This window comes from Enhydra lutris, unplaced genomic scaffold (genome assembly GCF_002288905.1).
Source record: "Enhydra lutris kenyoni isolate GAN:26980312 unplaced genomic scaffold, ASM228890v2 scaffoldscaffold47, whole genome shotgun sequence".
NCBI classification, from domain to species: domain Eukaryota; kingdom Metazoa; phylum Chordata; class Mammalia; order Carnivora; family Mustelidae; genus Enhydra; species Enhydra lutris.
Window position 1 is genome coordinate 12,463,590 of NW_019154131.1, and position 25,912 is coordinate 12,489,501.

The 25,912-nt window shown below is 35.5% G+C and overlaps 1 protein-coding gene across 2 annotated transcripts in view; it reads left to right on the forward strand.

Moving 5' to 3' along the window:
• The window catches only part of LOC111156613 (centlein), a 288,532-nt gene that overhangs the window by 191,268 nt on the left and 71,352 nt on the right, over positions 1–25,912 (forward strand). For both annotated transcript variants that reach the window (XM_022517606.1, XM_022517607.1), the window contains exons 14-18: positions 5,020–5,111; positions 10,283–10,818; positions 22,212–22,392; positions 25,007–25,100; positions 25,178–25,401. In XM_022517606.1, coding sequence (XP_022373314.1) covers positions 5,020–5,111; positions 10,283–10,818; positions 22,212–22,392; positions 25,007–25,100; positions 25,178–25,401 — 1,127 coding nt within the window. The remainder of the gene's footprint in view (positions 1–5,019; positions 5,112–10,282; positions 10,819–22,211; positions 22,393–25,006; positions 25,101–25,177; positions 25,402–25,912) is intronic.

Genomic DNA, 25,912 nt, shown 5'->3' on the forward strand with positions numbered 1-25,912 from the left:
TCTTTTTTGGGGTTGTTTATACACATTTGTGTGCTGATCAGTACTTAGCTGGAGACTTGAGGGGTGCCCTCTGTAGATCTTCAGAGCTCTCCCTATCTCTGATTTGTGTTCTCTGGTACTTTACCCTGCAAACCCGAGCTTCCTTGGCCTCCCTGGACTCTGGGGTCTGTCACTGCAATTGAAGATCACCAGATTCCATTTAGTCCTTTATTTTTGTGCTATGACCTGGAAGCTCTCTAGGCAGTACACGGGAGCAATGATTGAGTTCACTCCTTTGTTTACCCTCTCTCAGGGATGACTACCTTCCATTGTCTTATGCCCAGTGTCTGAGAACCATTTTTTCCATCATTTTCTCTAGTTTTAGTTCCACATGGACAGGTAAATCTGGTACCCTGGTACTTACTTTTATTGTCATTGAACATGTTTTCCCTGGATTAAAATCCCAAATCTCTATGAAGAGTAACCTTTTTCTATGTACCAGATGTATTTTTTTATTTCTTGCTACCTATTTTCCTCTGCCTATTTTTTCAAAGATTTCAAAATTTATGCGTGTTTTTAGAAAAAACTCACTACCTTTCCTCTCAAGTCAGTTCTGTCTCCTCTTACTTCCCACATGAGCACCTTAAGCCCCTACCACACTAAATTCCTCTTTACTGAAAATTGCAATTCATACTGTGAATCTCTTACAGTGAATCTCTTACAATCCCATAATATCTCTGTTAGGAGCTCAGCTGAGCTGGAGAGAGCTGAGCTGCCAGTTGTCCACGTAGCTGATTTAAGATAATAAGTCAAAGTGAAAGTAACAGTCAAGCCTTTAATCACTTACCATGTAAGCAAGAGGCTAACGTGGAGAAAGTGCCAACTCCCTCTGTTCTGTCTCCCCCCTAGAACCGCACACCAGTTGAGGATCAGATGGATCAGCACAGACAAAGGTGTTGTTTTACAGCCAAAGGAATCTTGAGCTAAAGTCTCCTGTATTTTTATTGACCTGGGTCTTGGGGGAGAAGGAAGGAGGAAGGTGAGAGAGGAAAAGGACTGAGTACTGAGTCAGATAGATGGAAGAAAAATGTTACCTCTACCTCAGCCACCAAATAAGGAGTTCTTGGCAGAGGCACATGAAGAAGGCCTCAGCCAATGGGCTGCCAGTAAGGATGTCTTCTCATGGAGGCCTGGTGGAGGCTCTTAGGCTAAGAACACAGATATGCATAAGAATGTGGTTGGCCAGAGGGAACTTGAGCCCTTGACTGTAACTCCCTTCAGGGACCATAGTCCGTTAGCTGTGTACCAGGTCCGGTTGGGGAGGTCAGCTTCTGTCATGAGGCATACCAGGTAAAACATATAATACCTATGATCAGGCCTGAAAAATCAGTTAAAAGATGAGGTTTGGAGCAGGAATCCTTGGTCTTTATTACAAATGCATGAATATGTTTGTAAAAACACTGTTCATGGTGTTCTTCATTGAAAACTGAAGGCCTGTTGTAAAAACACACTCACAAACAACAGCAAGCCTGTTTTTTTTTTTCCTTTTTATATGTGGGTGTGTGGATTGGCTGAAGCAGTTCTCCTTGCTGTGGGTCATCTAGTCCAGCTCTTTCTCAGGCTGCAGGTAGAATTTACTCTGCTCCACGTGTCTATTTCTGGGCTACAAAGGGACAAGTATGAACATACAGAGCCTCTTAAGCCTAGATTTGAAACTGACATATTGTAACTTCTATCCACATTCTTTGGCTAAAATAAGTCATTTTATTAAATACAGCTAGCGACAATTCATATGTCTTTATCTGTATGAGTTTCTATGGTGGGTTGGGGGCATATTTCAGACTTGTTAGGCCCTCACCCATAAATTTTCTCAAAGTCCTATTGTCCAGCTGCAAGTATCTACTAAGCGTCACATTATTACTTTCAGAGATTGTTAGGAACAGGCATGACAGTCACATCCAGAGGCTTAATGTCAATTTCTTGGATTTGGCCTTTCCTGCCAGTGTGTCTGTGTTAGCTCCTTTGATATGGTGAGAAACACTTTCATTTCCGACCCTGAAAGTACTGGAACGTAAGTACTTCTCTCTATGCCTGTGGCTGCTCCTTTCTGAGCTCAGTTCTTTCCTCTAGAACCTAGTCAAATGCAGCCAGTAACAATCACCCCATTCGACACTGGAACTTCCTCACTCATTGTTACAAATTTATCAGCTACATTTTTTGTCTTCCATGTTATGTCAGATGGCAGTTTGCCAAATGTTTGCCACTATATAACTCAGGTCGCCATTTTCGCAGCTCCTGGAACATTCTTTGGCACCCACCACCCAGCCCCCAAATCAATGCCACATCATTTAGGTTTTTATGATAGCAGTGTTCACTTATCATTATCAATTTCTGTACCTGACGGCTTTAGCTACTGTATAAAGAACCACAAAAATTTAATGACTTGCAATAATATACGTTATTTTTTTGCTGATGGTTTCTGTGGATCAGCTGGAGCAGATGTGCTCCAGGCTGCATTTCTGTGTTTGTCTGGAGCATATTGGGCTCACTTGAGTCCACGTGTCTCAGGCCCAGTGATTATCTGGGCATATTCTTTTCAAAGCAGATACTGGAAATTTCCATGGGGAGAGGGGAAATACCTAAGTTCTAGGTTTATAACAGGCACACTCTCATGTATACCCACATTCCTTTGGTCAAAGCATCTCATACGGCCAAGCTCAGCATCAGTGGAGTGGGAATCTGTACTCCACCCATGAAGGCAGAGGAGAGTGGAGTAAGGATTTGCTGACTAATAATCTACCATAGTGTGATATCAGAGTATAAACCAAAAGCATTTGCTGTTTTCGAGTACCTACAGCTCAAAATACTGAGGCGGCATATTTTAGGGTGGTATTTCCTATAACCCCTCATAATGAGAATAGATTTTTTAAATTTTTTTTCTAAAGATTTTATTTATTAATTTATTTGACAGAGAGAGAGAGACTGAGATATCACAAGTAGGCAGAGAGGCAGGCAGAGAGAGGGGAGAAGCAAGCTCCCCGCTGAGCAGAGAGCCCGATGCGGGGCTCGATTCCAGGACCCTGAGATCATGACCCCAGCCGAAGGCAGCGGCTTAACCCACTGAGCCACCCAGGCACCCCATGAGAATAGATTTTTAATAATAACTTGAGAAAATAGCTAAAAGAATCTACCAGGAGGGGAAAAGGTTGCAGAAGAATTAAATTTGCTCAGGTAATCTAAGAGAATTAAAAGAAAAGAAAAACAGAGAAGGAAGGATAAGTGTAAACTATTATAAATAAGCAATGTTAAAAGAAAGTGGAGAGGGAAGAACCTCCTGGGAAGGAATATAAATCATGAATTTTTATAGTAAAAATAAAAGTAAGGCATTTAAAACTAAAGCATTAAAAATAAATCTTGATTGGGAGGAGAATCAAGGGGCAGAGCCGGTTTCTTGCTGCCCTCCATCACTTGGGCCTAGCTACTTGAGTATTCTTTGAAAACCTGTGAAGGTACAAAACTAAAGTTTTCAACAGAAAATCACAAGTGAGCATGGTCAACCCATCCACCAGTGGACTTTTGCACACACCCAGAAACACAAAACAGCAATCAAATCCATTTTTAAATCAGTCTTTGGCATTTATTTTATTGGAGTTATTTTGCTATTTTTAGCATCCTATGCTCTTTGAGCATAGAAGTAGTTTCTTATTTTTAAGAGTAAATATTTCACTTAGAACTATAGCAGATATTTAAATGACTTGAACAGCTGAATTGTATTTGCATATTATTTCTATATTGCTGAAAGAGTGTTGTAAATGAATTCAGCACCATGGTGTTAGGGGACTAGAAAAAGAAACTTGGGAACCAATAGATTATTATCAAGGTAAAGGTACATATTCCCCAGGTGGCAAATTCTACCTATTCTAGCTTTTATTATCCTTAGGATAGTGTTCTATTTATTTCATGAGTGCAGAAGTTTTAATTGGATATGTCATGTTTCAAAGACAAAAGAAATGCCTAATTCACTCTAACAAACTTGTTAGTCACTGTTTATACCAAGAGGATTTCTACTCTACAGAGAATAATATTGTTTTCTTTTTCCTTTGTTGATAAATCAAAGTTTTACACTGACCTACAGCAGCCAAGCATACTTTAAAGCAAAATCACCTCAGTCTAACACAGATATGTATCTTTTTAGCTTTATGTATTCTTTTTTGCCCTTCTTTTGATTCCTTAAGAAATGCTGTATCCTAAAACTAATTCAGTAAGAAAATACTAAATTTGTCACAATAATTTATTTGATTAGAAGACATTTATTTATAACTTTTAATGTATTTAAATTTTACTAGTATTAACTGAAATTTTATGATTTTTTTTTTCCTTTAATTTTGATACGTTGCTTGTATATTTTTGCTTGGTTGAAAAGGTTTTGGTAGTCACTGGCATGGTCAGTATAGGAATTACTTATAGAAACAATTTCACCTCTTATCTGGGTTTCTATGTGTTGTAAAGTGACAGTTTTTCTGGAAATGTGATTTTTATGGTTTACTCTGCCCGGTGCATGATCTTTTACATGAAAAAAAGGTGGTGGTAGGGGCTGTTACAGTTTCAATCCACCCTAATTCGGTGAGTGTTTGCTTTGTTCAGCAATCACTCTGATCCTCCTGGCAGGGAACAAGATCCAGAGAACAAAACTAGTAGTGACTGTATAGATAAGAAGGCAGTGAATTCTGCTTTTAAGGCAAAGGGGAATAGTCTACAAAAGAATGAAAATAGGAATAAAAGTATAGCATTGTTAACCTGAAGATCTGTTGTACCTTTGAAAATCTTACACTGGGAAAAAAAAAAGACACTACAAAGGTACATAATTATGTGATTGAAAATCTTGGAAAAGGTCACCATTTAGTTCTCAGCCAAATAGTCAGCAATAAAATAGACTAGATTATTCATAATTGAGAAACTTAGAACCCTTTTCCTTAAAATGACAGGCCAGTTTTTCAGCAGTATATGAGGTACCATAATATATTATTTATTCTCTCACAGAACAACTCTGTAGATACGGTGAAGATGATGGGGTCAAGAAGAGTACTCCAGAGAAGAATGGGAAAGAAATGTCGGAGCAGACATTGCAAAAGGTAGTCTAATCTTTAAGATATTGAGCTGAGGAAGTTAAATCTGAATTTTAACATAAAGGATTGTATTTTAAAACGAAGTCTCATGAACTTAAACCTTGTGTGAATCCTTAATTTAAATTCATAATTCAAAATCATTCGCTTGCCAAAACGGGTTAAAAAAAATCAATGTTAGTGAAATAAATGTGGAAAACACTTGTGCTTCTGTTGACATAGATTAAAAATATCTTCAGAGATGAAATGAAGAACATGACAATGGAAATTATAAAAATTTATACTATATGTGCTTATTAGTTATAAATTAATAGTTTCACTTTAAAATGGGACATGATGAGACTCTTATACTTCAAAAAGCATATAGATTTGCAATATTTGAACTATTAAAACTGAGCATAATTTTAGCTTCAGCGAAGTAAAATGATAATATGTTTGTAATTTATTTTTAAACTTACAAATATACATGACTTATCTCATTTTAGATAGAAATTTATGCCCATATAATTTAGGATCACTCTCCCTGTTTTAACAGAACTACTCATATAAACCCTGCAGTCACTTTATATCATCCTATAATTAATAATAAGATGTTCTTTAAAAATCTTAACATCTATCTTTATAATTTTATACTTAATTCATATTTTTTATATGTAAATACAAGACCCATTAAGTTGACTTGATTTCATTTTAGCACTCGTTATTATTCTTATAAAGAAAATATTTTTTAAGGTTTATCCTATGCCTGGTTATCATTTGCTATACTGGATACTCAGATAAAGTTGGAAATACACAAATATATAAACATATATAAACAAAAAATGTGACTACTTATATTTCTTGCATCTGTGACTTGACTTATAGGAAATCTAGTGACTTACAACAGATGATGTCATCTCTTCTACTTCTAACACTTGCCCAACGTGAGGTAACAAAGGCTGTCATCTCATTATTACTGAATAACACATAACAGGTTAATACAACATACAGAATAAGAAATACTCACAGTCATTTATCTTAAGGCAAAATGAGTAATTGAACTAATGTATGCATTATGAGCTGGAATGTCAAACAGTTTGCATTAGCTTATTTTCTTTGTTTCACAGTGACATTTTTGTTTGCTGGGGTTTCTATAATTTTTCTCTCTATGACTACATAATACCATACTACTACCTACTATTTCCTTAGAGTAGAAACCCTAAAGAAATCCATTATTTCATTCCAGCTGCCATAAATGGCTACTACCATAGTCCCGAAAAGCCAAGAGGAATTATTTGCATTGGACTATCACTAATTTGTCACTTTTAAAAAATATTAACCTAATGCAGTTGTACAAGTCATGATTTAACCTTTTTAAGTTGGGTTTCCTCATTTTAAAAGGATGTATTGTAAAACTCATTCAAAATAGGTTTAAAAGATAGCAACAACATGAAAACAATGTTTATATAGTAGAAATAAAACATACAAAATTATTTCTGATAATATATTAACATTTCACACTGTTATGGCCTGAATGGTATGAATTGAGTTCCCCCTCACTCAGTTTTATTATGTCAAAGTCCCAATTCCCAGTATCTTCAGAATGTGACAGTATTTGGAGATGAGGTCTTCAAAGAGTTCATTAAGTTAAAATGAGATTGTTGGGGTTTAAACTACCCACTCTGTGGTATTTTCTGAGGCAGCACTAGCAAACTATTACAGACACTTTGCAAAGTCAAGTGTTTTATTTCAGTTTTGAAAGGGGCCATCTTTTTTGGTAAATTATTTAAACGATCAGTATTGGAGGAAAAATATGCACTTGAGTTGACTTACAGACAAACCAAATGCCTTTTTAAAAATCCCTTGACTTTCTTTCTCAAATATATATTGAAATTTTGCTTTTTGTTTCTGGAGGCTTAACATCAGTTTAACAGTAATTTTTAAGAGTATACCTTGAATGACATCTTAAAGATCCTTTTATTTTTATTTATTTGACAGAGAGAGAGAGATTACAAGTAGGCAAAGAGGCAGGCAGGGGTGGGGGGGAGGTGGGTCCCCACTGAGCAGAGAGCCTGATGCTGGGCTTGATCCCATTACCCTGAGATCATGACCTGAGCCCAAGGCAGAGGCTTAACCCACTGAGCCACCCAGGCACCCCTTGAATGACATTTTAATATATGTTATCGGCTTTCCTTTTCTCAAGTTTTTAGAAGTAGTAGTAGCGCCTGGGTGACTCAGTCATTGAGCATCTGCCTTTAGCTCAGGTCATGATCCCAGGGTCCTGGAAATGAGCCCTGAATCAGGCTCTCTGCTCAGTGACTTAGCCCTGTCACTCTCCCTCTGTGCTGGCTTGCTCTCTCTTGAATAAATAAAATCTTAAAAAAAAAAAAAAAAAAAAGCAGTGGTGTCTCTGTTTTGTTACTTTTCCTCCATTTTCAACTTAAGTGCAAATAATTTTGACCAGTTTTTACGATTAAACATGGATTCACATTAGGCAGTTAACAGACTTAAACATTTTAAATGTAACAGTCTTTAAACAGACATTTTTCCAGTGGTACATAAAATTTTTGTGAGTTGCATCCAAACTTAAATGGATTTTAGGGGCACCTGCGTGGCTCAGTGGGTTAAAGCCTCTGCTTTCAGCTTAGGTCACGATCCCAGGTCCCTGGGATGAGCCTTGCATCAGGCTCTCTGCTCAGCAGAGAGCCTGCTTCCCCCAACCCCCCATCTCTGCCTGCCTCTTGTGATCTCTGTCTGTCAAATAAATAAATAAATAATAAGATCTTTAAAATAAATAAATAAATAAATAAATAAATGGATTTTAGTCAAAAGAAAAAGATAATCCTAATTTCCAGAATTGAAATCTCATATTCAAGATGTTTGTTACATTTGTTTTTAACATGTTGATTTACTGGCTAATTCAGCAATATTTAGTGTAAGTAATTATATTTCAGCTAAAGTAATTTTATTAAGTGGCTGTTGTGATTAATAATAATAGAGACAATAATGATGATGGTGATGGTGATAAACTGTTTCGACCTGGCTGTCTACCAGGAACTGTTGTGTGTGATCATATTTAATACTTAAAATCTGCAAGTTAAATATTACTATTCCCATTTCACAAATGAGGGAACTTTAAAATAGGTTAAATATTTTACCAGGTTAAGATAACCTGAACTGGAAGTAAGATAGAGACCAGAACAAAATTTAATTTCCCCAAGACCACACTGTTCCTTAAATACTTTTATATCAACACTGTCAAAATCAATTTTTAAAAAAAAAGGTAATTTCTTATTTGCACAAGATAGATTTAAAAATATACAGTCTATTCTGCTTACTCCATCATGGAATCTAACATGCTAAAATATTTAAAAATATACACATGAAAAGTATATTGTTGTTTGTAGTTATTAAAACCACTAAGAAACTGCAGAGTTTGTAAAAAAGTGATACTCCTTATTTTGTAGTATTTTTTACTAAATAGAGAATAAAATTTGGCATAGAATGATTTTGAAAAAGTAAACGGTTTTCAGCCACAGTTCATGTGTTCTTGAACACTTATTTTTCGTCACATTATCCAGCTCTTCAATAAAGTATTTGCACTGTAAAGGACCAATAGAATTTCTCTTACAGAAGTACACAGAGGTCTGTAATAGTCTGGTACAAACTCTTCCATATACCTCTGTTCCGGCTCAAGAGTAAGCCTTATAAAGAAACAGGTCTAACAGTAGGTGAGTATATCATACTATGGAATCACAAATTTAAATTAGATGAGATCCTTAATATTTGTTTTGGGAAATATCCATGTCCTGAATCAGGATAACCTATCGGTGAAGCTTACTGAATTAAATGAAGGAGGTTGACCTCACAAGAAGAATAGGGGGTGTAAAAGGATAGATAAATCAGAAATGACTGAAAATTATATCTAGGAAACAGCTTATATCTTCACCACCATAACTCAGTCCAGTAAGTTTCATCTTGTAGATTTCTGGAATATTTTAAGTTAATGGTTGTCAGTACATCAAGTATGTTTGTCCTTTGAAGAATTGTTTTAAAAGTAAAAATTAGTCCATATGATGTTCCAATCATTTAGGTTTCTTGCTTGACCCCAGTTCTTTGTTCATCTCCATGCGTATCTGGGTAACTCTTCCCATATGGCTTGTAGAATAGTGGGAGGGGCACAAAATCTTAAATTTGAATCCCATTTTGAAGCAGGAAATGTTTACCTCTCTGCATTACTTAAGTTTTCAGAGTCTATTTTCCTCTCTGGGAAGATAATTATTGGCTCTACCCACTTCACATGGTTTTGAGATGATCAGAAGAGATCATCTTTATGAAACCATCTTGTAAATGGTAAACTGTACTTTATAAACAATAGTGATTATTTTTCAAGATTTCAATTGAAATCAACTCCTCTTTGAAATTTTCATACTCATGGCTTAGAATTAATTGCTCTGTCCTTTTGCCCAGACTTCTGGCACTTAGATCCTATCCTTTATCAGATTTATTTCTGCAAGTGCCTTTCTTTCCAAATAGTTTTTGAAATTTTTTAAGGTCAAAAATTGTATGTTTTCATTTCTGTGTCCTACAGTGTGAACAATGCTTATTGAAATAAGTGAATGCAGTCTTGGAATAATTTTAATTTTAAGTTGTTAGACTTTTTCTCAGTAAATGTTTCTTTATTATATAAACTAAGGACCTCATGACTACTAAAATTACATTTTTCTAATTTAGAATAAAGCAGCCTTGGTAGATTATATTTTATATACATAATCATTTTTTTCATGTGATTGTTAGATATTGAAGAAAATTGTTATTAATAAGTTTTTCTGTGCATCTATTTTTAGACTTTTTGTATAATTTGCTTTTCTCTAAAAATATTTCTCAGAATAAATAGACTATATAGCCAAAGCACTTACCTCAGAAAACTCTGCAAAGTTTATTAGCATACTTAGTTCTGTATCACTTTGTGTAGAATTTTAACTTCTTTTACCATCTGTCCTTTATTCAACAGATGTATTATTGCATTTTGTAATGTATTTATCTACACCACCTTAGATTTATTTAGAAATTGAGCGCTTTAGATTTATTTTGTCCTTGTGCTAAGTATAATTTTACTTTCATAAATTAGAAATGATAAAAGTATACAGCAGATTATGGTTTTGGACTTTTAAAAGAATAAATTAAACTCTTCTGTTTAGGTTATTGAATTGGAAGATCGGCTAAAATCCTATGAGAAAGGGTCAAGAAAAATAAAAGAAGGGAATAAAAAATTAATGAAAGAAAATGACTTCCTGAAATCCCTCTTAAAACAGCAACAAGAAGATTCAGAGGGCAGAGAAAAAGAACTAGAACAGCTGCAAAGGAGGAGTAAAGAAGTAGAAAAAGATAAAGCTGAACTTCAAGTAAAAATCGGTGAGCTGGAGAGAGAAGTCACTTCCCTAAGGAGACAAGTGGCTGAAGCTAATGGATTGAGAAATGAAAATGAAGAACAGATGAATTCAGTGGAGAAATTGCAGCATTCAGCAGACAAAGCTAAATCTGAGATGGCCGCCACCGAAGTGAGGTCTGGACAATATGATTGTAAGACAACAACGACCAAGGTTAAATTGAAAGCTGCGAAGAAAAAGGGCTCTGTGGGTCGTTACCACACTGTTCTCAATCACTCCATCAAGGTTATGAGCAGTGTGTTTGAGAACCTCAACAAGGACGGCTGGGAGGATGTGAGTGAGAGCGGGTAAGGCTCTCATTAACTTAGCTCTGTGGTGGGGACACTGTGCATATGTAAAGCACCAGCAAATGGAGATTGAATTTCAACTACTGTCGATTTGGTATTCAGAAAAAATACTGTCAGATCCTTTGAAATATCTTGGGAGGTCTTGTTCTGAGCTTATTGACTGAAATTTGCATGCAAAATTAGCCACAACTGCATGAGTATTTGAATAGGTGCCAGGAAACCCAAAAGAAGGCAATGCTTGATTTCTTCCAGTGATGCTATTTTCATGCAGTCATGAGGCTTGAAATTGACAGTTTGGCAGGTTGATTTAATTTGCTGGCCCTTTGCATATTCACCACTGACAGCTAAGGATTCCCAGGCAAGCCTACTAAGTCGGTTTAGTTATCTTGTGACATGCCAACCTGGGAGGAGAAACATTTTCCCCCCATAATTTAGTTAGATAAATTTTGAATGACCCATTTCAGCTTGTTACCAGATGTCTACAAGCTGTTTAACATCCTTTAAATTAAGAACCATCTTCACTAATTATTTCATGTATGTATTTATGCAAAGTCATTGTACTAACTTTAATTGAATGGTGGTTAAAAATTAATTCTTTAAAGGTAAAGCTCTATAAATTCCTAGCCCTAAGTTATATAACACCTAGTGAATAGCAGCAGGGGAATAGTAAAAATCTATAATACTTCTTTTCCTTACCCCTGGCTATACAGTCGTATACATACTTGAAGCACATCGGTAAAACCACAAAGGCAAAAGGATAGTAGAACAAATCTTTTGTGGAAAGTTTACTGTTGCCAGAATTGTTAACAATTTGAACAATTTTCCATGATTCTGTCTTGTTTTATAATGGCATGTATTTTCCCAAGTTTTTTGGTTTGTTTTTTTGTTGTTTTATTTTTAATTCCCCAAAGAGAACTGTTTTAGATTTGAGATATCCCTAGATAGTGTAGGGGTCGAAGAGTTTTCCTTTCTTCAAGGTTCCTTGACTGGTTTAATAATGAAGTTGATATAAGACAGACTAATAGGAGGAAAACAAACAGAAGTTCAATAACATGCATACCTCCTTCCTACATGGGAGAGACCCAAGAAAACTGAGTAAGTCCTCCAAATGGCCAAAATCTTCTCCTTAAATACTGTTTTCAGATGAATACAAAAGAAGATGGGGTCAGAGTCAGTTATGGGAGGTTATCAGGAAAAGTACAATAAATAAGGGGGAAGATTGTTATGCAGATTTAAGTCATTGTCTTCTTCATGACAAGAATTTTTAGAAACTTAGAGTCATCCATTTCTTCCTGGTACAAGGAAGGCAACACACTCGCAAATGGAGATTTTCCTTATACATGTAAATGTCTCTTACAAAAAGGTAACGTCTGCTTGATTTCCAGAACTTGTTCTGCGTTTGCAGTTTCTTAAAGGTAATTCTTATGTCCAAGAGACATATTTTGGGTTGGCAAGCTCTCTTCCCCTGTAATCCCACCTTTGAAACTTCCCCGAGAAGTTTCACAGGCCAGAGGCTAAGCTGATAGATTGCTCTGGATCTCAAGGAACCAGTCTCTGTTCTGAGGATAGGTCAGTTTAGTTAAACAGTTGTGTATTATTTTAGGAGGTTGGTCTTACAGGTGGGCTCCCAAAGTTAGAACTATTTTGTGTGAAAAATCAGTCATTTAAAAAGGCATTCCTGTGGAAGCAAAATTAAAACGAAAGTTAATGATTAGAGCAGACTATAAACCCAGTCTGAGTCCTGAGGTCAGCCAATAGAAAGAAGACATTTCTAGGCAGAGAAGCTGAAGCATCTTCTGCAGTTTAAATAAGTCTGATGATGTCATTGGTTGTTTAGTTGCCCACACAGCAACAGGCATGAAGATTATCAAAACACGAGCTTTTGTGGTGGTTTCTTTGATGTTTGTATCAAGTGACCTAGCTTTAGTTTGCAGGACTTATGGAGGAAAGGCAGCTTTAGATCTCAGTGATTCCAAGTCAAAAGTATAAACATTAATTTGGAGAGTCATAGCCAAATATTTGAGGAAACCAGAAGAATTCAGGATTCAGTACAGTTTATAGACAAACAACAAATCCTTGAGACAATTAATAAGAACTAGAATCTAATATCCACAAAGGTAGGTTATTGAAATATAATTAAGCTCTTTAAAATCACCCTAATTTCCACTAAAGGTATCCAAAATAAGCCCAATTTCAATAAACTTGGCTTGATTATTTACATAAGTCCAGCAAAGAATAGTGGTTGACCATATAGGCTCTTCTTAAATCTGCTTTACTGGAATTTTTCATAAGGAGTTTCAGATTGAAATTTCAAAGCTTCTCGAGACCAAGATGCCAGTCCAGTGATTTGCCACCAGACGTGCCTGCAATAGCTGTAGATTTGGGTAAATTTCTCTCTTTTTTTTTTTTTTTAAAGATTTTATTTATTTATTTGACAGAGAGAGATCACAAGTAGGCAGAGAGGCAGGCAGAGAGAGAGGAGGAAGCAGGCTCCCTGCTGAGCAGAGAGCCCAATGTGGGGCTCGATCCCAGGACCCTGAGATCATGACCTGAGCCGAAGGCAGAGGCTTTAACCCACTGAGCCACCCAGGCGCCCCAAATTTCTCTCTTCTTGAGGTCCCCAAAATGTCCTGAGGTTTCTTCACCTGCCAAGAAGAAGACCTTCCTTACCAGGAAAAGCTGCTGGGGTACGAGGCTGTTTTCCCAAAGAGTTTTATTGGTTCCATAAAGTCATCTTAGTTCCTAAAAGCTGTCTGGTCATATTTGAATCTATGCAAGCTTCTCTCAAATAGGACATGCCAGTCAAAACCTTGGTAATATACCCAATATTCCCAATTCTGTCATGTTACAAGAGAACAGATTCTTGCTGAATTTAGGCAAAAAAAAAAAAAAAAAAGATTTCCATGAAAATATAAGAATATTTACTAAGAGTTTCCAAATTCTGGAGGGATTACCTAGAGAGAAAAAGATAAATGTTTCCATTTGTTTACAAAAGGCACATTTTACCAAATTGTTGTAAGTCATTGTTAGTTTAAGAGAAGAGGTTTTCTTAAATCTAGAAAAATAAAACATTAAAAACATTAATGATAAAACAGTCACAAAAATTATAATCATTCTCATCAGTTCATTAAGTCCCATGTTACTAATTTTTATTCTGCTTGAATCAGTTTTCCTGTTAGTTCTGGAAACTCTTACCCAGTTCAGTTTTATGATCTTAAAATTATAAGAAACGGGTATTTTAGAATATTTTCCATGAGTCTTCTTGGAGATTAAGCATTTTCCAAATATTACTGCAAAAGTTTAAGAGTAGGGGCACCTGGATGGCTCAGTTAGCTATGCGTTCAACTCTTTTGTGTGTGTATGTGTGTTCAGCTCTTGATTTCAGCTTAGGTCATGATCTCACGGTCAAGACATCAGGCTCTTCACTGGGCATGGAGCCTCCCTTAAGATTCTCTCTCCCTCTTCCTTTACCCGTCCCCCTTTCCATAAGCTTGTGGTCCCTCTCTCTTTAAAAACAAACAAACAAAAAAACTATTAAAATTTCAAAGTAAAACAAGAACTGTGTAAAATGACAGAGTTAAAAACGGCCATGGTTAACCATCTGCTGAGAGTTCATTACAATGCAATTGACAAGGAAATGTTATTTCTGTGGTATACGTACTTCAGGATAATAACTAGAACTATAAGTGATAACATTATACTAGGACAAGTCAGATTTTTAGGAATTTCATGCAAATTCCAGAACACTTAAATTGATACTTTTATCTACAAAAATATAATCAAATAAGTTTAACATCACATTTTTGACAGTATTTCTCATGTAACTTAATGAACTAAATCAACCTAATTAGGTTAGTAACTTTTGAGATGTTCCAGGGATCATGTTTAATATCTTAGAATTTCTTCTGGGTCAGAGACTTCATTTAGAATTTGATTTTGGGAAGTCTGTCAAAAATATCGAAAGGTTTTGGACAGTTGACTAAATAGGATCATAGTTTACCGTGAGCTAATACTTAGTTACCTATTTAACCAACACTATAAAGACTTCACAGGCAAATACAGAAGCTTACACAGTGCTCATCAAAACTTAGCCATTTTTATATCTAAAGGACTAGATTTACATAAGTAATAAAAAACTTGATTATAAAAATAATGAAGCACAGGGAATTATTTTGATTAAAAAAACACAAAATCTTAAAAGGTAAAGAACATTTCATTGTCTCTTACCAAGAATATACCAATAGTCAGAAAATGTTGTCCTTTTACCATAGACAAAATCAAACTGAAAAGTTATAGTAGCTTACTTCTGATATTAAAGTTCACTCAATGAAATTAATTCCAATCTTAGCCAGTCCTAACCATGCATTAGTTCCTTTCTAAAGGTTCCCTTCCACAAACTTTCTACAAGTTTCAGGTTTGTCCTGTTTTTCTTCTTTCCCATTTATAATTAATTGGTTTTACTTTGGGACATACTTTCTTTCCTTCAACAAAATGCATTTCTATTCCATATACCTTTTTTTACTGAAAACACACATCCTACTTTTCTTGCATTCAGAAAAGATTATTATTTCTAGTAGTTTTAATTACATTTACTAATTAGAATTCTTAACCCTTAAAAACCTTAATTTCGGATGCCTGGGTGGCTCAGTTGTTGAGCAACTGCCTTCAGCTCCAATCGTGATCCCGAGGTCCTGGATTGAGTCCCGCATTGGGTTCCCTGCACAGTGGGGAGTCTGCTTCTCTCCCTGATCTTCCACCCCCCTTTGCTCTTTCTCTCTCTCTGTCATTCTCTCTCTCTCAAATAAAATCTTAAAAAAGAACCTTACTTTCTAGTGAAAACTAAGTAAGCAATTGTGAACTGTGTTATACCAGCATTCTTAAATTGTCAAATTTATAATTATATTCCATAATTTCTACAAACATATGCCCCCCTTTTTAAAAATAGTGCATTCTTTCAGTATGATACAAGACATGCTTACTAACAGATTCAAATAATTGTTTAATTGCTGTGTAATATGAAGCTGAAAGTAGATAAGCCTATGTTTAGTAATTATTTTATGATCTAGATGGTGCATTCTCCACCATTGAATTTAACTTAGCTAAACTTTAAAGTTTTAACTTACCAAAGGTATTTGGAAAACTATGTTTTAAGTACATATACTATAAAATATAATTTCCATTAAAAAGTTTATCTAAACGCTCTTAACCCACTAACATCTGTCTGAATCACTCACTTCCAACAAGTATGTTTAGACTACCCATGAAAACTTCATGAGACATTAGACACAGCCAGCCATCATCCCAAGTTATTTTTCTTGCTGACAAATTTTGTAAGAGATGCAACATGAAATTACTTGATTAGTAAACCCAGGCAGAATAAAAGTTGTATTTCTGCATTATATTCAATGTTGGTAATGCTAATGTATTAGAGTTTTGATTATACCAATGAACTTAAACTAGTTTTTATTTATCAAAGATTATCCCAGGTCATGTGAACTTGAAACACATTTGGCTCCATTTTTGTTACATTTCTGAGAATTCAGTTTATGTGTATGTTTAATTTTCTTTATGTGAATTAAATAGAGGTCTTTCACAAATTAATTTTGGTAATACCATCTGGAGGCAGAAAAATATCACATATCTACAGTGTACGTATACAGACACACAATATTAGCTGGGAGACATGTATGATAATATAGAATTTACTAGTAAAAGAACAGTAGGAATGAGTGAAGTTTCTTTTCAGATGACTTTTTGTTTGTATTTACTAATATTTGTGGAGAAGACGCATGTTTTTTCATTTGCCTAAATTTCAAATGAGCTTTCCCCCTTGTGCTCTCGTTTGATAAGAATTACCTCCATGAAATGTGTTGAATATTTGCATCTCAAAGGTATGGGGAAGGAATGCAGGTTCCTCTAAAAAGAACTTTGGTTTCCTAAGGCCAATATTTGCCAGCTTTTTGAAACAAATAGGGAAAGTTTAGGGAATAGTAAAAAGGATTGGTGGACCTTGAATTGTTTCTGGAGCCATATCTATGGTCCTGTAAAGACTAGATATGTAAAACAAGGATAGCTGTCTTCAGTTCCTCAAAGAATTGGGTTGTTGCTAAATGATATCAAAGAACTGACACAACCATCCAACTATGTTGAATGTTTTTCTTTCCTTTGGGTACATTTAGCTTAGGAGAAGCCCTAAACAAAACAAAACAAAACAAAAACCAAGTCCTATCAGGCAGTGCATATCAGCCTTGTTCATAAATTTAGTCTGACTGGTAGGTTTCCATCTAATTTTCTGCCTTTTTAATCTATCCACTAATCGCAGGAGATAATCCACTTAAAAAACTTTTTTTTTTAAAGATTTTATTTATTTATTTGACAAAGACAGAGATCACAAGTAGGCAGAGAGGCAGGCAGAGGGAGAGGGGGAAGCAGGCTCCCCGCCGAGCAGAGAACCCAATGTGGGGCTCGATCCCAGGACCCTGAGATCATGACTTGAGCCGAAGGCGCCCCAACTTAAAAAACTTTTGATGATCCTTCCTTAGTTTAATAAATTCTTTAACTTGGCTCTTAGGTCATCCTTTGGCCAAGGAGTGAAAGATAGTTGAGGAGCATTGCCCCCAGTCTTGAGTGGTTATTGTGAAGGTAATAATCTCTTTAGACTGGAAAGGCAGTTCAGACGGAGATTTAGTAAAACATGAGAATTCAGATAAAGAATCATAGAGGGAAGCAGTAGGAATCATACCAGCCTTAACAACTTTTGTTTTAAGCAAAAACAAAATCAAAAGCAAAAATAAAATTGGGTCTTTAGTTTTTCAGTTGCCCAATTTTCCAAATATCCACCCCACTTTTCTTTTTTGATGAGGAACTCCTCCGCAAAGTTTGCATTTTAAAGAATAGCTCTTAGGTCCTATAGATGATGGGGGCAGAAAACTTATATCACAAAGGCATAGAGAAAATAAGTTTTCTCCAAGATGGAGTTTTGACGGTATATTTGCCTATTATTAGAGGTCCAGGGTAATTTAAATTGTTCTTTTTTTTCTCAAGTGCAGGACAATTCTGTTTCCAGTGCCTCAATATCTACAAGCAGTCTGAGATTGAATAGGTGAGGCCTCAGGATTGGTAAAGATGGGTGACCTCCGAATTGTTTTTAGAACCACATTTCAGGTTTTGTAGAGATTTGCAGAGAGGTAGGGCTGGTTTAAACAAGGGTCCCGGATATCCAAAGGATCTTCTTCAGGGACAGGGAGTTGGAGATAAATAGGTGTGGAGGAGGATAGAATTTACATTAGATATGGATCCTATTTTTTCTTCTGAGTATAATGAATATAATTTCTGTTATTTCATATTGTCAAGGGAGTCCTTAGGGCTAGCTGTTATTTAGGTACAAACCTACTTGGCTCTGTTAGGATTACCTTGATTTTATAAAAATTCCAAAGCTCAGGGGCGCCTGGGTGGCTCAGTGGGTTAAAGCCTCTGCCTTCAGCTCAGGTCATGATCCCAGGGTCCTGGGATTGAGCCCCATGGCAGGCTCTCTGCTCAGCAGGGAGCCTGTTTCCTCCCTCTCTCTGCCTTCCTCTCTGCGTAGTTGTGATCTCTCTGTCAAATAAATAAATAAAATCTTTAAAAAAAAAAAAATTCCAAAGCTCAGACTTTGGGATCTCCCAATTGGATGGGGGCCACCAAATGTGGAGCCAAGAATTCATCTGAGGCAGAACAAAAGGGAGAGAAATAGTATTGGATACACCTGGAGGGAGTTGTGAGCAGGGCTGTGGAGGAGAGACTGTCTGGCATGAGGCAGTTGGTGGGGAGCTATAGTTAAATGGGGAAGGTGAGGAAGTATGGGAACATACGGAATTTAACTTTTCTGGTACTGTGTCTGGATGTAGGTCATCCTTGGTCAGCTAGCGCTTATATGGATATTTTGAGGGTGCCTAATAGGCCTGTTTGTATTCAGCCACGGGGTTGCTGTGGGCCCTTCTACCTTAGTCAGCTTTCCATTGTTCAAGTTGAGTGCCTATAAGTGGCCTTTACACAGACCACACCCCAGAACAATTAAATCTTAACTTCTGTGGTGAGATACAAGCTTCACGATTTTTTGAAGCTCTCCAACTAATTCCAATATGTAGACTAGTTTGGGAACCATTGTTCTAAATGATCATTGGGTCAAGTCCCTTGTCTTCAGGCAGGTAATAAAAACTTAAAAACAGGGCACCTGGAAAGCTCAGTCACTTAAGTGTCTTCCTTTGGCTCAGGTCATGATCCCGGGGTCCTGGAATCAAGTTCTGCATCAGGCTCCTTGCTCAGTGGAGAGTCTGCTTATTGCTCTTCCTTTGCACCCCCCTCCCCGCTCATGATCTCTCTTTTTCTCTCTCCAATAAATAAATAAAATCTTTAAAAAAAATTTGATGAAGGTGAGGAAGAAGGACCAAATCTGCATTCCCATTTCTTCTTTACTTTTTCTAAGGTTTTCTTCTTCATTCTCAAAAGCCATTAGAGATAAAGTCCTCCTCAGCTTAAAACTCACTAAGCATTTATCTATGTCTTCAAGGAAATTCTAGTTTCAGCTACTAATTATGTCTCAGCTGGTGATCTTTCCACTCTTCATAATAGAAGTGCTGGGGTTTACTCATGTGTGAGTATATATATACACGAATAAATACATGAAAGCTAAGTAACACAGTCAGTTCTAATTTCATCATATTAGTGCTTGTGCAGATGGTCACATATTTTGGGAGATGTATCACAGTATCTCTTAAAACATAAGATTGTCATTTAAGTTGCTTAGTGGTAAAACTTGATTTTATACTGTGACGATTAAGTGTTACATTTCCTGCCTGACGGAACATTCTCAGGAATCAATCAGCTGCAAAAAAATTCTCAAACAATTAGAAATCCCACAGTGGAGGCTCAGGACTTTAGAACATTCTATTTCTTTTAGCTTTTCATAGTCTGAAATATAAGAAATGTACTTGAAAACTGAGAAGAATAGAACCTTGTCCTTTATATATGTATATAAAATACTATATCATATAATTATTAGCTTATTAACATTTATGTATTTATGAATGTTCATTTCTCATAGTTGAACAGCATTATAAAGACATGCTGTCAAATGACAAAAATAATACAATTTCGTAACAAGTTTGAAGTCCTTTATTCAAGAGAAAACAGTCCATGGACTGGGAGAGTACTGTGCCTAGCAAGCTGTGGTGCACACTTCCTAAGGATTTTGGGAAAGAGGGAGTTTTATAGAAGTAGTGCAGGGGCATCTGGGTGGCTCAGTTAGTTAAGTATCTGCCTTGGGCTCAGGTCATGATCCTGGAGTCCTGGGATCGAGATCCAGGTCAGACTCCGTGCTCAGTGGGAGCCTGCTTCTCCCTCTGCCCCTCCTTCAAATAAATAAATAAAATCTTTAAAAAAAAAAAAAAGAAGTAGTAGTAGTGCAGAAAACAGGGCATGGTTAGCTTGGAGGTCAGGGATTTTTTTTTTATAAGGCCAGTATGTCCTGTTGTCTAGGGTAAGGTAAGTTGGCTAAAGTTGTGTTGGAGGGTAGTGATTGGTATATATTGGGTTTTTTCCTTGATGGTAAGGTATTTACCATAAGGGCAGCAGACTTAATTCAGATTTCTGATGTGGGCCAGGCCACTGGCACAGCCTTCATTCTGTGGGTGTTGATACAAAAATACATTTTATCAATGCTCATTCAGAGATGAGTGATCATCAGAAAGAGTTGCTAATACCTTGAGAAAGAAAAGCAGGATTTCAGCAAAGCATGTTGGTCAAATTTGTGAATAAAATGATGTTGAAAGGTATAGAAAATACTTTACAAAATTGAATAAAAATCCCCGAAGATAGCAATAGATTGGGAAGATAGAGTAATGCGGAGACTGCAAGGTCCGTTACTTAGCTGGAAACTGCCAATTGCTCAATGATACAGTGTGAAAAATATAGGACTTTGCAGGAGTATACATACAAATATTGTAGGAGGTTTTAATTAAATCTCGTATGAGTCTACAGTACAATATACATGTCAGAAAAGTTTGCATAATTTTAGTCTGCATCTACCAGGAGTTCTACTAAGGAATTCACATAGTATACTTGGAATATGAAATTGAATTCTGGACATAACGCTCCATGAAGATAAGGCGGAGCATATTCAAGAGTGACCAGGGTGGAAAAGCATCTCAAAAACACACATAATAGGAATATTTGAATAAGCTAGGGATGTTTTTCTTGAGATGTTTCAAGCATCAAATGACGGTATCCAAATAGTTAAGAGATCATCCATATGGAAAAGGGATTGGACTTATTTGTGTGTTCTGCTCAACCTCAGCACTTTCATTTTCCTTCCATTAGTACCAGCTGTTAACATAATAGAGATTTTACTTATTTTTCTTGTTATTTGAACCCACCCCATTAGGATGAAAGGTACATAAGGGCAGGGATTTTTATCTCCTTTATTCACTTGCTACTTTGTCCTTTGTGCCTGGAAAAGTGCCTGGCATATATTTGGAGCTTACCAGGCATTTTACAGAATTGAATGGACATAGGAGATGGAACAGGGATCAGCCTCAGAAATTCAGAGATTGTCCCAGACGAAGGAAAAACTTTTCTGTTGGAAATGTTAAAGCTTTCTGCCCTGTCTCAGAAAGTTGTAAGTGCTTCCACCCTTGGCATTGTTAAAACATGTGCTTCCTGAGTTAACACTTGATAGAAATACTACGGAAGTGCTATTACTAGGGATTTGATACTGGGTATTCTAATTTCTTGATGAGATTTTACAATTTTGGAAATTTATTTTTAACATTTAGTTTCTTTTCATCTGGGTGACAAGTAACTATGATATTGAACTATTTTTGAATAGGCATACTCTTTTTCTTTGATGGATACACTTTTCAAATATGGGAATTATAATAAAGAGGACATTTGGTTGTGAAAAAAAGCAGGACCCACTGATACAATATAACATTTATCAGATGAGAGAGAGATGTCCAGAGACAGTAAGGAACTGAAAGAGCCACATAGCCAGAACTCAAGTCCCAGGCCAATGCTTGCTTACCAAGTCTGCTAATTTTACTGCAGTAATAGGTCTCCATTTAAATGATGTTCAAATTTCAATCACCAATGTAGATGCCCCATCAGGGTAAAGAAGTCCTACTTGTACTTACTTATTCATCTTAATAAGTTAGAGGCCATGTATGGAATCCACAGAAATAATAGACTGTACAACATATTTAGACTAATTTTCTTGACATAGAAAACCAATAAATGCTCAGATTAAACTTATAGCTTTATATGCAATATGTGCTATAATGGTATTTGGTCTTGAACTTAAAAGAGGTACATTTAACAACTCTTCTTCCTGAATTTTATGTTCCATTTTTTTCTAAAAGCAGTGATTCTGAAGGACAGACCTCTCAAGATTTAGGAACAATTATTGTAGAAACATCCCAGAAGATAAGTCCTATAGAAGATGGAAGAGACCAGAAAGAGGGTGGCCAAATGGAAGACAGCCAAATGCAAGGAAAAGAAATGGTGCAAATATATTCAAATATAGATGGCAAGACCCCAAAGGTATATGACACAGTGTTACTTAATTATAAGCTATGTTTTTAATTTTATCTTTGCTTTATAACTTAAATTTCATGACCAGTGATTTAATTTGAATCCTTAGAAAATGTTTTTCTTTGAAATATATAGTGGAAATACTCAACTTTTTAATAATTTTTAAGTATCAATTTGTTACAAACTTTTGTATAGTTGAAAATGGAAATAGATATTATTTTCCTAAATATGAATCTTAAGGTATTTATATCTTAGCCAAAAAAATAGTTGATAATTAGCTTATTAGGTTTTAGATTATGTTACCAAGAACATGATCCCTAAAAGAAAATATCAATAAATTAGACTTAATTAAAATTAAGAAATTTTGGTCTGTGAAAGGCCCTCTTGTGAGGATAAAAAGATATGCCATACACTGGAGGAAGTGTTACAAACCGTGTATGTGACAAAGGACCCAGATTTTGAATATTTAAAGATTTTGTCAAAACTCATTGGTGGAAATTCAAATAATCTAGTTAGAAGATGGAGTAAAAAACATGAACAGACATTTCACTGAGAAGATAAATGGAAGGCAAATAAATACACATAAAGATTTCCAACATCGCTAACCATTAGGGAAATGCAGATTAGGACCCTGTTGAGATACATATCTTTTGGAACAGCTAAAATGAAGAGTGAGAATACCAAATGCTGACGAGGATGCAGAGAGAGTGGGACTCACATGTAATGCTAGTGTGAATATGAAGTGGTAGGGCAGTCTGGGAAACAGTTGGCAGTTTCTTTAAAAAAAAAAAAAAGAAAAGGATGAGGTGCCTAGGTGGCTTAGCTGGTTAAACACCTGCTTTTGGCTCAGGTCATGATCCCGGGGTCCTAGGATCGAGTTCCACGTCAGGCTTTGTGCTCAGTGGGGTCTGCTTCTCTCTCTCCCTCTGCTCCTCCCCACTGTTCTCTCTGACAAATAAACTCTTAAAAAAAAAGGGACACCTGAGTGGCTCAGTCAGTTAAGCATCTGCCTTCCCTCTGGTCATGATCCTGGAGTCCTGGAATCATGTACCACATCGGGCTGCTTCTCCCTTTGCCTACCACTCTGCCTGCTGTCCTCTCTATCTCTCTCTGACAACTAAATAAAATCTTAAAAAAAAAAAAAAAAGGAACTAATCATACATTTATCATACAACCCAACTATTTGCCTCTTGGACACTTATCCCCAAAAAATGGAAATCTGTGTTTACCCAAAAAACCTGTACATGAATGGGCATAACAACTTTATTTCTAATAGCTGAAAACTGGCAACAACCAGAATTTCCTTCAATAGCTGAATGGTTAAACAGTGATATATCCATTCCATGTAATAATATGCAGGGGAAAAAAAAAAAAAAGAGAGTGACAAACTATTGACACACACTATATTCTACATTCTACAATTTCTCATCTTGAGTTGGGGGCTTAGGCTGTCTTTCATTGCCTTTTATGTTTTGTGTTGCTATATACGTGAAATTTCAAGTTCAGAGAAGATTATCAATTGTCATATATTTTCCTGGCCACTTTGTTGGTTGCATGTGTCTTTGGATTCCTATTTCTACCTCATTTGTGACATCAGGATGTCTTTAACATTTTGCCATGTTAAAAAAAAAAAAAAAAACTTTAAGTGTGCTGATCTCAATGTTTAAGATTTTCCTGAACTTCTTTGGGGGCATCTGAGTAGCTCAGTCACTTGAGCGTCAGACTCTTGGTTTTGACTCAGTTATGATCTCATGATGGTGAGCCTCAGGCTCCACACTCAGCTCGGAGTCTGCTTAAGACTCTCTCTCTGTCTGTTCCTCTGCCCCTCCGCCCCACTTGTGTGTATGCTCTCTCTCTCTCTTTAAATACATAAAATCTTAAAAAAATTTTTTTTCTGAATATCTAGTCAGAAATAATCCTGGAAATGGAAGCCCAATTATTTTTATTTTAGGTCCAGATAATTTGATACCAAGCCTGATGACTAATATTGGTAATTTGGTAGTTCTGTTTGGGACATTTTTATAGTGCTTAGTACATCGCTGGCACTTGAATCTTTATAAAACAATGAAACATTTTAAAAAATCTATCTTATATACTGACTCCAAAGAAGTTCAAATGAGGTATTTCAAAAATATTTTGAGGAATGAAGTAATACCAGGACTCATTGAAACCATATAGTACTTTATATATTTTCAGTATTTTTCAGTATATATACATATATATGTGTGTGTGTATATGTGAATATATATGTATGTATATATATAGTGATCTATAGAGCCATAAGTTATTTAATATTCTTATTTTATTTTTATTGCTTTCATTATATTTCCTCATAGATCTTTAAATTGTCCGTAGGTTAAATTTCTACCACTTTTGGGTTGATTTTTGTATTTGTATGTTGTGCTTGCTAGATCAACTTCTTTTTTTTCTAGTTCAACTTTAATGCACATATTATGTTAATTTATGAGTTCTTGGTATCAGTTATAGAATTTTACTGTTTAAATTTTTTAGCCTGCATAGATAAATATATTTTTAGGTAAAGAAATAATATTATTTATTATGTTCATTCACTTGAAGTTATTATTGAGTAATAATCTAATTTTTATAAAACCTTCAAATTTAGAATTATTTTCATTACAAGAATGCCAAAAAAACAACTTTTCAAAAGAAGAATGGTAATATACAAAAGAGTTCACATACAACAGTTCCTATCAGAGGTAAGAATGTATATGAAATTAACAATGTCTAATTTACTGTGTTTTTTAAAAAAATATTACAAACATTATTTTTATAGTTAACAGAGAAAAGTGGAAAAATATAACTGCCCAGAAATCAAGTAGCAATATTATTTTATTACGAGAACGTATTGTATCCTTACAACAACAAAACAGTGTACTTCAGAATGCCAAAAAAACAGCAGAATTGTCTGTCAAAGAATATAAAGAAATCAATGAAAAACTCCTTCAGCAACAGCAAGTATCTGATCAACGATATCAAATAAGCAGACAGACAATAAAGGTAAAGAAACTTTAAAAATTAATTACAATAGTCTCTATTATAAGGGTGGATATTTTGTTTTACATGTGTTGTTCTGTTCATATTTGTGTTTTTTATTGTGGTATAACTTGGATTTTAAGAATAGGCTTCATAAATGCGTTTAGGTTGCCCATTTGCCCATGTCTAAAACTTTGAATTTTTCATTATAAATCAAATTATTAAATAGTAATTGCCGCTGTTCCTCTTTGCAAATACTAGTATAACATGTGAAGATTTTAATATAAATAACTATTTTAATGTGTTCCTATAACTTATCTATGCTTTTGTTAAACTCAGGTGAATTGAGTTTTCTCCAGCAGTTTTTAGATACATTATAACATTGCTGGTTATCATAATTTAATCTTAAAGCAAATGAAAATGAAAGATTGTTCTTTACATTTCTATTCTTAAAGGTATTTGCTTGTATAAAAAATGATTTGTTGAAAATTTGTCTTATACAGAAGAATTCATCATTTTAGAAAATAATTTTTAA